The sequence below is a fragment of the Pelecanus crispus genome, chromosome Z (genome assembly GCF_030463565.1).
Source record: "Pelecanus crispus isolate bPelCri1 chromosome Z, bPelCri1.pri, whole genome shotgun sequence".
In the NCBI taxonomy this organism is placed as follows: domain Eukaryota; kingdom Metazoa; phylum Chordata; class Aves; order Pelecaniformes; family Pelecanidae; genus Pelecanus; species Pelecanus crispus.
This window is the reverse complement of record NC_134676.1, coordinates 56,957,705-56,970,277: the sequence shown is the minus strand read 5'-3', so window position 1 is coordinate 56,970,277 and position 12,573 is coordinate 56,957,705. Positions and strand designations below refer to the sequence as shown.

Below are 12,573 nucleotides of genomic sequence, written 5' to 3'. Positions count from 1 at the left end.
ACACATATATACATGCATGTATATTACCTTGCATCCATTAGGGCTGATGCAAGCAAAATTACCAGTTAAGGCCAGAAGGTGCTAAAATAATCTTGTCTGACACCACCCCCCAAGACAGCTCGGAATTGTGCTAAAGAAAATGCTATGGTTTCACAAGAAAACAAGTAAAGGAAATATAAAGCTGCTTATAATGATCTGAGGAATTTTTAATCAGTCAAGTGAAAGCTGTGCAGTATCATTCAAAGCTGCCCAAGAGCCAGTGTTTCAACAGCTAGTGAGAGCAAATTCTCTCTAAATTAAAAACTGATTTCTGCAAGCCACAACTACATAAGAAATGTTTATTTTTTAAAATGTTCACAAATCTAGCACTTTTGAGTATTTGTCATTATGTGGTGCAATGTATGCCACAGCAAAATATCAGGGCACATTAAAATCAACTGAAATGGTTTCTATTAATCTTACCAAATCAACATGCATGGGGGAGTATCAAAACTTTACTAAAAGTGAGGGAGAGCAATAACTGGGCAAAAATTACAAACTTATTCATTCCCCAGATTTTCAGAGGTTTTCAATGCAGCATAATAAATTATCACCAGTCACTACATCATTCGGCAGGTTCAATGCTCTATGGAACAACTTGAATGAAGCCAATGCAATCAGGCATACTATATAAGACAGTAACACTTTGCAAAAATATAGTTTTTAAAGATTCAGAATGTGAAAAGTAACTAAATACAACTTGGTGTTAAAAGCAACATTTTTAAAATCACCCCACAACATTCTAACTTATTTCTGTGTAACTGTAAGAGATAAATCAGGCTGAGCTACATGGGACTGTGAAGTGTTTTCAGTATCTGTAAACTTAGTGCTGGTAGTGTCTTGTTGAGTTGCAACTTCTTTCTTCCGTACAAAAAAAAGTATAAATATTTTCTGTCCAGAAATCTAGGTTAACACATCCCTAGAAGAAATATTCAGAAGGACAGTCCGCTATGAAAGCACTACAGTCTTCCAAAATTATTCAGCTGGTTTGTGTCATGTGATTAGTGATGCACTAAGAAGGTGCCAGATGATCGTCTCTGCAAAAAACTCTGTCCAGAAGGACAATAAAGTTCTCTTACAGCAAGTCCATTTTGGGTCTGTAATGTAGCAGTAGAGGTGCTTTCTGCAAGACAGAAATACCAGGTAAGTTAAGAAACAAAACCAGAACTAATCTGTTCAGTAGGCAAAACTTTTGCTTCATAAACTAAAGCTTAAATGAACTATCAGAGTAGATGCCTGACCTGTCAAAATTTCACCAAGACAAAGACAAGATGCAATTTCATCTGCTGAAGCTCAAACAAGAGATGAAGAATCCTTCCCCTTTTGTCTCAGGAGCTGATCACCTTAAGATCAGTTCTACCAGGTCTAACTTGTTTAACTTGGAAAACCCTTCACAGTAAGGGAAAAATGCAGATGTCCAGAAAGCAACATAAGAGCATGTGGTACTTCATATTTAACAGCTCTCACTTCATTCCTCTTCTGTGAATGTATCCATTGCTTTTTTACAAAGAGGTAAACTTCTAACATCCACAACATCCTACACCAAGGAGTTCTGTGTCTCATGTAAAGAACTGCTGCTTCTTGTTTGTTCTGGACCTCCCACCTCCCAGTTTCATTTTAAATCCCCCACCTTTTTCACCTGAGAAGGCAGATTACAGTTCCCTTTTCCACATGACTCACAATTGCACAGACTTCCATGATAAAAGTGAACAGTAGATTTGTACAGATGCACATCAATTTGATGTTCTTGTTTGGTTCCCTCCTCCACCTCCGAAATCCCTAGCATTTGCTTTGTATCCTTTCAGATTTACCTACATTGAACTTAAGGTGCTCATTAATCACCTGTCACTCAGAACTATAAAGGCTTGCTTCAATCCTTTGTCATCAACCTGTCTTCACTATCCTAAATAACCACAATGTTGTCAGTGCACTGTTACTGCACTACACATATCCCTTTCCAGGTCATTCAGGAATATCACACAAAACAGAGTCCAGTAGGATTCCACTCGTGACCTCTCTACATTTCAAAGACTGACCATTGACTTCTGTCCTCTGACTCTTATGCAAGTCAATTATTTTTCTATACAAAGACAGAAAAATGCTTCCTTACTCCCACCTGCACATCTTCTAGATAGAACCACTTGATGGCTTTGGATTCGTATCTCAGCATACACTGTGTAGGTTGTCCATTATGAATACTAACTCCTAGTTCAAATATCCCCAAATACACACACACTGATTCTGTAGGTGTGACTTGCCTCCTAAGTGTTCAATTTTGCAATTCATTCTTACACTCATTTCACTTGAGTTGCCATTATTAATGTGATAATTAATACTCAGAATGAATGCCCCACTATTTACTATTCAGTTTCAAGGAAGTTGTTTAAAGAAACCACAATAAGCAAGCCAAAGATGTACTCAGACATTTTTAGCTAGCCTTGTTTATGCCTAAACGCTGCTAGAAGTTTCCATAACTAAGGCAATCTGCAATTGCCAAGTATTGCAATTACTGCCTCTCCTTTAGAAGTAAAACAGCCTTCTTGAGCTACAGAAAAGAAATGTGTTGAAAATTTCTGCCTTTTCTGCATCACAATCAATTTCCCCACCTACATGGATTAAAACCAGTTTTAGATGAAATAGGTAAAAATAATACTTTCTTGTGGATTCCACTTCCTTTGCCAGACTTGGTAACAGTTTGACAGTTGATGCAGTGTTGTCTTTTCCCTTACAATTGATACTTAATTCCCCTTTCCTTCATTTTTTGGAAACAAAATTAATACTTGGTGTTTGAGGATGCTGCATTAGATATTTATTAAAGTATCTTTTTATCGAGTTTGCAGTTACTGGAGTACAGTTCCAAATGATGCCTATTTTATAAACATTTTATTTGGCCACTTCATGATTTACTTGGAATCACTGTGTCATACCTTAAATCTCCATCTAGTAACAACTACAAACTTGAGTGTGTGGTCCTTGCCAAGAATCTCTTCATTGCATAATATGTCCAGCTGACAAAACAAAGATGACAGTTAATTCATTGGGACACAGTACATGAAGCAACATATTTCAGATAACACTACAAATGTTTGACAAGAATTTTTTTCTCTGAAGACACTGGAATTGTTCATCTTGCAACTGTTCTGCAGACAAAAATAGTACCAGGAAAGAAAACAGAACATCTTTTCTCAACAAAAAGTGCTGAAAGACTATGTCTGTGCCTACCTAGGAAATACTACGTGAACTGGACTTGACTATTTGATTTAGCTTCCCAAGCAGTACTAATGCCCTTTCCTGAAAGCTTTACATGCTCTTAAAAAGGCCAAATAAAATGATCAAGGAGACAGAAGTCACAAGTCTCAAAGACAGCTCTGTTGTTTAACATACTATAAAAATTTTTTACCTAACACCAGCCAGGTGGCTTTCTGCTACAAGGATACATTAAAAAAAAAACCAACAAAACCAACTGTCTGCCACCCCCCTCATATACTGTATTTATAGGGTTTCTGCAGATACTCCATAGCTATTTTTACTTTTCTATCTCAGTGTTGAAAGTTCCTGATATTAGAAACACTGAGGGTATAAACATAAAAACGTGAGGATCATATGACTACTAATCAGCTGAACTACAATAGCTGAACACGAACTAAAACAGGAACATGCATGAAAACAGTAAGTTCCACCAAGGTGGCTTACGTTAACACCACTTTACCACACAATCCAGAAAGGGATGAACGTGCATGCAGTCCACTGAAATGGCTTATGTAATTGGCAATAACTCAAACCTGCAATAGTCTACAGCAATCAACCAAGTACCCACAAGCTTAAATCCTTCTACTATGTACCCATTACTTGGTACTGGTACACTGATTACACCACAATTTATGTACTCTTTAAGAAGGTAGGGAGAGATGGCAAAGGAATAAACAGTACTCCTGAAAGTTTATTCCTTCAGTAAAAGCCAAGCAGGTTGTTAAACCACAGACTGGCACAGTGGAATGGAGGGCTTAAAAACACACACACACACACAAAAAATCCCCTTTTGAACAGTGATGGTAGCTATGTCGCTGCTGGGCTACAGCCAGGAGTCAACCACTTCCAAGCCAGCTGAGGACAAGATAGGAGATACAGTTTTGTTTCAGGAAGACTAGCAGAGTTTGGGGACATACTCCACCCATAAGACAGTGTTGGTTTGAAGCATACAGAAGCTAGGAAGGAATAGTGATACAGATGCAAAATTGACTGTTGAAAAGTTTGAGCAGAAAGGTGTTGACACATTGGACTGGAAAGCAGATGATTTGATTTGAATGGTAAGTCTTAATGAAATTCAGTGAATCAGTGACATTACGCGGCGTTGTGAGATGTCAAGCTGAGATCAATTGAGATGTCTAGAGACTGTGACCAAGACCCAGCAAAGTGGTAAACAGAGGCTGTATTCATGTTTGCCACTGTTAATTTCAAATCTGAACTAGGAGAAGTGCAAAGTTCCTTTCTTTCTGTACCTTTCACCATAAGTTCTTCCCATGATTCTAAGTATTCCCTGCAAAGGAAGGGAAAATAGGTATCTGATAACACTCTGCTCGTGGGAGGCAGCAACTTTGGGCTTCACTGAGAGCACAGAAAAGAACAAAATATTTGTGCTGCTTTCTCTTAAGCTGGACTTCAGTAGTGTTGAAGTGTTTGTTAATCTCTGTCCCCTGCACTGAGTGTGAAATATGTGAAAGGTGTGGTGTGCCTGACTACAAGCTGTCAAACAAAGCATGTTGCCAGAGTCCATTTCAACACATGGAAGCACATAACCAAGCTCTTTAGCTCAACTATTTATACATTGACGTGAAAAGACACACTGCAAACTAAGTGGCAAGACCTGCATAGACCCAAGAAAAGACAAGAAAATGGCTACATAACATATAATTCAAGAAATGGTGTATGCTTCTGTTTTCTGAAAATAAAATCAGACTAAAAGACATTCCTTTGGAAAGGAACAATCCCACAGTTTTCATAAGGTTTTTATATCTGCAAAATAATTTTAAAAAATTAAAATATTACCTCATTAAAAGAAGAAAGGTTAAGTTTTTTGGCAATGAACTTCTTTAGATGCAAGACTGTTGCTTGTGCTGAGCAGCGAATCCATTTCCGTTTCAATCCACGCAATTTGCTGCTATTGCATTCCAAGCAGATGCTTACCTTCAGGAAAAAGCAAACAGTCAGGGTTGTCTGGAACAATTTTCTGCAGTCCTCATTATGTATGCCATATGCAGTTTTTATTAATACAACAAAGTGAAAAAGTACGGTACTAGTTTTCCTTAAACTGAAATGCTTTTAGTTGTATTAAAGAAAACATTTTCTAACATCTTGTCAGTTTACTGATGAGCACTACTGCAACCAAAATGAATCAAGACAAAAAAGTTCAAGAAAGAATTTTTGATGTTGGAACAGGGCTGCTCCAGTCCAAATTCATTGGCAGCCAATAGCTCAAGAGGACCCTATGTCAAAAGTGACAGTAAGATAAAGAGTAAGAACACCCCTGCCAATTTTTAATGATTGCTTCTAATGTAACTTTTTGCTTTTAATGCAACTGCTAAATCCAGTTTAAAACGGAATTTTAACATGTTTAAAAGAGAATTTAAAGTTTAAAAAGAATGGATAAAAATGACATAACAAATTTTTAAAATTCTAAAGATTATCCCCCCAGAAAGTCTCTCTATCTTCTATGTTTCAGTTCTCACTTCTTTTCTCATCCAGCTATTCATTATTTAGTCGAAGCTTTTTGTGATGATTTACTTTATGGACTAAGAGGATCTAGTACTAGGTGCAATCCCTTTGAAATTCCCTTACATTATAATTGAAAACAAAATTAATCCAAATTTAATTTACTCTGGACACACATAACAGGAAAACACGAAAGGCATGGCTTGATTATCCCAAACAGAGATATCACTTTCAGACATGTTTTGTGTTTAAAACTTAAGGTGAACTTCCCATCTTTCATACTATTTTTATCGTACAGGGCTAACACTGTCTCAGTATTAGAGGTTTAAAACAAAGTAAATAGTAAGTTAGTAAAAGTGCAAAAGGTTTTATTCATAATTATTGGTACATGTTCAGCCTACTGTGTCACAATAATACTGGGATACACTGCTTCAGGAAGGGGACCCAAATAACCTGAATTTGTTTTGAAAACAAATAAATACTTTGGAAACTCATCAACAAACAGTCAGAACTATCAAATCTTAATGCAAATGTCTTTAACATATTTTCCATTCCTGCTAAAAGCCCAAGATGAAAGTCATGCTTACACAAAAGCATTGGGCAACACTGCATCTTGTTTGTATCAGAGGACAGAAAATCTAGCTTGAAATAGTTCCTTTTCTTCTCTGTTAGCTTACCAAAGTACTAAAGCTAAAATACAAGGTAAAACTAAAACATGCCCTATGAGCTCACCTGTTCGTCACTTCGGTGGTAGTCGTTATCTTCTTCCTGTTTTTCCTCAGAAGTTTCTTTGTTTGAATTTTCATCTGCTTTAGTTTCACCTTGGATAAGAAACCAGATATATGGGATAACACTCAGCACCAACTTGTAATGCTAATGTGATTAAAACAGCACAGCTCGGGACTGCAATATAGAATAAAGTTTGCTTTCCCCCAATTGTGCTTATCTGCTTAGGCAACACTAGCTGCCAACAGCCCCACGCACGAAAAAGGAATACATACAGAGCACAACCTTTGGTTCAACTGTTAGCAGTGCAGAAGCTGGGCAATTTCAGAGAGTCCCCATGTAGGCACTACAATGGAGATCTCCTTCACCAAGAGTAATATGCTATGACCAGCTAAAAAAAAAAAAAGATTCTGTGCACAAATAAGGCACAAAGCAACAATCCTACACTCACTGTATTGTGCAGTGTTATGAAACAATTGTGACTGTAATAAGCCAACAAGGCACATACCTCCAACAGGTCTGTTCATCAATTTACTAGCCGTCACCCGCCCAAGACAGAATAAATAAAGGACCATTTACCATTTCGATGGGAATCTAGGTGCTGTTTTGTAGAACATGTCTCCCCTTTGATGTCCCCTGGAACTTCCATGCCCAGTTTGTGATAAAACTCCCTTTGCTTTTTCATTTCCGCTGTTTAAAATTGTAAATATTAATCCCTGTAATAAAGTTCTAATGCAATATTTATGAAGTTATTCCAAATCCCTTCCCTCTGAAGTGAAACAGCCTTGCCAACAAGTAATGGTATTGCCAATATTTACTACTTTTTTTATCTTAGGTATTGCATCAAGTCATGCCTGTAGTATTCTAACTCTGAAAAATACAAAGTCATCTGTATAGATACTATTATAGCATTCCTATTACAATGAGATAGTATTTAAAATACTATACCTTATTTTAAATCCCCTCCACAATATTTCAGTCAAACCATTGTTTTTGAATATTTATTTATAGTTCTGAGTTTCAATATGCTAGAAGTAATTTTAAAATAATCTATTTAATCTTACTGATGTTTGAGAATGTTCTGGTTTTGCAGCTTATATGGATTAAAATTATGTATTTAAATGAAAGTTGTAACATACATTAAGACAAAAAACTACTGAGCAGTTACTATAAAGTACTTCTTTAGTTGAACAGATTCAGTCTCAAAGAAGATTATGAAAACACAAATTGAAAGTTACCTGCTAGGAAAGGACTCATACAGTAGCAGAAACTTCACTGAAACTAAAAGCTGTTCTGCATTACATTCTACCTCTGAGAATTCTAGAAAGCTGGCACAACAGGTTTAAGTACACAGTTTAACAAGAACAAATGAGAGTTACAGTGTGCCAACATTCAAAAGCTGAACCACTATCCTGCTTTACATAATACTACTTTTTGAAGAAATATCCCATTTTTCCTCCCACCACCACCTCCCCCAATTGCTGCTCCTACATGTATAAAATTAAATTAATCACTAGAAATGACACAAATGAAGGAATACAGTTTTCCATTGTATTTTTCCTCAGTTCCTGCCCCTGCATTTTCATCACCTGAAACTTTTTTTTAAGTGTTAAAGAAATATGCCCAAAACAACCTCTAAAAAAGGTCTTACCACAACTTACCTTCTTGGAGGCCTGGCACAAGTTTATAAACAATGTCTTGCATTGTTCTGTCATGACTAGCAAGAAAAAAAACAAAATCAAAAGTTTAAGTTAACCATCTTGATTCAAAACATTTAGCTTAAAAAAGTTCCAGTACTAAATTGATGTAAAATCTCTAAATTCACCTAAGAAGAATTTCAATCCTTGAACCAGCATTTGTATCGAACAAGAGAGGATAGTAACATGAAACAAATTATGAAAAAGTACAGGCTGAGACAGAAACCCAACAGAAGTTTGAGGAAAAATAGTCTTTGACACGTGGAAGATGACACCCCATGGAACAGGGCCTCTTGCATCAAGGCAAGTATGTCACTAATAAACTCAAAATTCTTTGCCAACTTTGAGATAAACTCATTTTTAATACAAAAGAATCAAGGATAGTCTGTTTCCTACCCCTACAGACTCATCTTTAACATTTCTAGATTACTTAGTTATCTTTACTAGGCTTTTCCAAAAATGCAAGAAAACAGCTCAGAGAAAAAGACCACAACAATAAAATTTTACTTTGCTCTTAAAAGCCAATATTTTAACTGTGGGCAATATTATGTAGCTCAGAACCCTGTATAGATAGTGTGGCTCAAATAAGAGAAAGGTAATAATCCCACTGGAACTGGAAGCCAGCAGGACTGGTTAAGATTCTAAAATTTAATTCCCAGCTCACCTAGACAAAATTCTGTTTTAGCCTAAAGTAAGTCACTGTCTGAAAGAAATAAAATATTACCCTAAATTCCAATTGCTAAATAAAATCAGAAACATTTCAAATGTCTGTCTCAGCCGCTGGAAGGTCATTACCCCAATAGAACTTGGAATAACAAATCCTGTATCTAACTTAAATTTAAGAGGCTTATAAGAGTAGTCTCAAGCTTCTCATCACCCGATGTGAGCACTTCACAGCAGTGGAGACCAGTGAACAAGTACAGAAATGGTGACAAAACAAGAGATTTACAATTGACCATTACAATCTTTTAAGTGGCTGTCCTGGTTTTGGCTGGGATAGAGTTAATTTTCTTCCTAGTAGCTGGCATAGTGCTGTGTTTTGGATTTAGCATGAGAATAGCATGGATAACACACTGATGTTTTAGTTGTTGGTAAGCAGGCTTCCATTAGTCAAGGACTTTTCAGATTCTCATGCCCTGCCAGCTGGCAGGGGGCACAGCCAGGACAGCTGACCCAAACTGGCCAAAGGGATATTCCATACCATATGATTTCATGCTCAGTATATAAACTGTGGAGAGTTGGCCAGGGGGGAACCATTGCTTGGCAGGTGGTGAGCAATTGCATCATGCATCACTTGCTTTGTATATTACTATGACTACTATTACTATTTTACTTTATTTCAATTATTAAACTGTTCTTATGTCAACCCACAGGTTTTCTCACTTCTACTCTTCTGATTCCCCCATCCCACGGCAGGGGGAGGGAGTGAGAAAGTGGCTGTGTGGTGCTTAGTTGCTGGCTAAGGTTAAACCACAACAGTAGCACTACAAGAAGAGTCAAAATATCATTAATTCAAAAATTAATGTCATTTCAACCAGTAGCAATCCCATTTGCATGGGCTGGGATTTTCAAGTGTCACATATGGATTGCAGGAACATCTCCAAAAATATTCCAACATGAATGATGAGTAAATCATCCATCACTATTAGATCAGAGGTGAGGATTTAACAGCATTCAGAAATGTGAAACAGGAGACAAATTTTAGTTTACCTATTTTCCAGATAAAGGGAGATGAACAGGAGTGCCAATCTACATTCTAAGACATATTGTGAAACTCCTTAGTGTCAATTCTTTATTAAAAAAAAAATATATATATCTCTCTCCAAAAGTAGGCTGGGCAAAGGCTGTTTCAGTCTTGAAGGGGCAGTATTTTATACCTAGTTCAGGCAAAATACTTCCTTTGAAGTGTATTCAATGACCAAAACCAAGTAGGACATTTCTAGCTGTTCTCAGTTTGATGCTGTTACCTGGCCCCTTTTGACACAGAAAACAAGTTTCTGAACCAAGCCACTGGCGTATTCCTGTAGCTTTACAGAAGACAAACATGCTGTCTTGAGTGTCATTTATTTGTTCTTGCCTATTGGCATCTACTTGTCCCTTCAAAGCAAACACTCATAAAGGGTATTACCAGTGTATGATATGACATATTATCAGTGTACACTATTATTCTTCAAATGGAGAAATGGCATAACTAGTTTCAGGCTCCTGAATCAGGATCAGCTTGAGAAATGTAAGTATGTATAAAACATCAACAGTTTTCTTTAAAAGTGAAGAGAAATCAGACTATTTTTTTTATAAGCATTGCTTCAGAAGTTGTTATAGAACTGAGAAAGGCACATTGAAAACTGCCACAAACTAAACCAAACTCCTTATAAAAGTAGGCAAAACACTACTTGATATGCAACAGCTAGTGCAAACACACTGTCACAACAGATTTTCATCAGCAAAAGTTACTACAGTTCAGTAAAATGAAAGGGAAGCACTGAAGGAAAAGAAAGCGAATGTCTTTTCTGAAAACAAAAGAAAAAAACCTGAAAATACTTAGTAAAAAGAGGAAACCAATGAACAATACCACATTTGTTTTAGGTCAGAAAGTGAGAGCACTCTGTGTAGGGATCAAAACAGAACGAAGGGCAAATTGTTCCATTCCAGAGATTAAAGCCACCGGTCTAATATTTTTGCTGCCATATTCTTACCTGTTCCTATGAACGAAACAGACCTTTGAAAGATTAACTGAACAATAAAGCTGACAATTATTTCTCTCATTACTCTATCAGGCACTGAAAAGCACTGTTCAAATGAGACTAATTATTTTGAGTATTTTGTAAAAGTATAATTTCTACAACTGTTTCATTTATGTAATTTTTACTACACAAGCATACAAAATGAAGAATGATTAAATCCCATTAAAACTCACCAGAAATTAAACAGTAAAGTGCATATTTTGCTTGCTTTTAAGTCTGGAAGAAGCTAACAGATGTCAAGGAGTTGCAAATTCATAGCATCACATACCTCCTCAAACACCTTCAACCTTCCTTTGTTTAACATGCCGATAAGCAAGTAAGAAAATTTAGGAAAAAGCTGTGCTGTATTGAAGAGGCTGAAACAGCCTAGAGTGAAGCTAGTTGCACTTTTGCTTTCATACTTACCCAATATACTGTAACGGGTGGCTCTGATGTATAACAATTCTACAGGTTGGACAGGTGTTGTTTTCCTCCAAATATTTCACTAGGCAGCTTCTACAGACTGATAACGAGGACATTCATAATTAAAAAGAAATTAAAAGAAGCATAATGAAAAAAAAAAGGTTGTTTTCATACAGTCACAGAAATGCACCTTACTGAAATTTACACAAAATTCATTTTTTATGTCATGTAAGCATGATGTCTAATCATGCAGAATACAGTTTCCAATAACTTTCATTAATGTTCTTGATACAAGGAAGTGATGCACTGGAATTAAAGCATCTGTACCTAGCCAGTCTTCCTAATAAAGCATGCAACACACAGTCCCACTCCAGAATTTACTAGAGCAGCAGTTTCTAGCAGGTCAACATCATACCATTTGCACCATTCAGTTGCACAGATGATATTACAGGAATTGTATGCCAATAAGATACTAAACCTATTTGCTTTAACCATGGCCACATACAGAAATGAAGCATACAGTGGCAATCAACCCAACACAAAAAAATTATTCCAAAGTTGGATATTTTTTAAAAGAACAGACAACTTTCAAAAAGTGGATATCCAGGTGCTATTTTAATTCTAACTTTCAGAGGGTACACTACAGTTAAACTTCCACCAGAAAAAAAATTACATGAAATGTAGGGAAAAAAAGGCGGGGGGGGGTGGGGAGGGAGGCGGCAGGGGAAAGCTTTTTCTTAAACAGCAGCAGTTCATTTAATCTTGGTATTAACGCACTAGTTCTTAACACATAAAAGAATTTCTGTAACTACCATCTACCAATTTCTGTCATCTACCTCTCAGACAACATGATAGTACAATTAAATAAACACGTGTTAACACCAAAAAAATTACGCAGCAGCAAATGAAGCGTAGGAAGTTTGCATTCTGTGTTGTATTTACACAGTTAGGGTGACAGTACTGTTGCTGGTAGAGGTTATGGTTAGAACAAGCCTCATAGTTTTGCACACCAAGCACAGATCTTGCACAGCAGTCTGTTCCAGTGGAACACCAGAGCAGTAGATCCATTTGCAAAAGTGAAGCCAAACCCCAGTCTTACCGAGTCAATGAAAGAAGAACCTGACAGTGGAAGCAGGGACTGGTATCCTGGGAAGAATAAGGGACATTGCCTGGTTGTGTAGGGTTGGTGTCAGGAAGGCCAAGGCGCAGCTGGAGCTGAACTTAGCAGGGGATGCATAGAATAATAAGGGCTTCTA

The 12,573-nt window shown here is 36.9% G+C and overlaps 1 protein-coding gene across 3 annotated transcripts in view; it reads right to left on the bottom strand.

Annotated features, from left to right (window-relative positions):
• Nucleotides 1–296: 296 nt before the first annotated feature.
• PCGF3 (polycomb group ring finger 3) overlaps nucleotides 297–12,573 on the bottom strand; it is a 56,092-nt gene continuing 43,815 nt past the window's right edge. For all 3 annotated transcript variants that reach the window (XM_075726429.1, XM_075726428.1, XM_009482570.2), the window contains 7 exons: nucleotides 11,321–11,417; nucleotides 8,136–8,191; nucleotides 7,054–7,164; nucleotides 6,481–6,569; nucleotides 5,086–5,223; nucleotides 2,967–3,047; nucleotides 297–1,162 (listed from right to left, as the gene is read on the bottom strand). In XM_075726429.1, coding sequence (XP_075582544.1) covers nucleotides 1,115–1,162; nucleotides 2,967–3,047; nucleotides 5,086–5,223; nucleotides 6,481–6,569; nucleotides 7,054–7,164; nucleotides 8,136–8,191; nucleotides 11,321–11,417 — 620 coding nt within the window. In that variant the 3' untranslated portion in view covers nucleotides 297–1,114. The remainder of the gene's footprint in view (nucleotides 1,163–2,966; nucleotides 3,048–5,085; nucleotides 5,224–6,480; nucleotides 6,570–7,053; nucleotides 7,165–8,135; nucleotides 8,192–11,320; nucleotides 11,418–12,573) is intronic.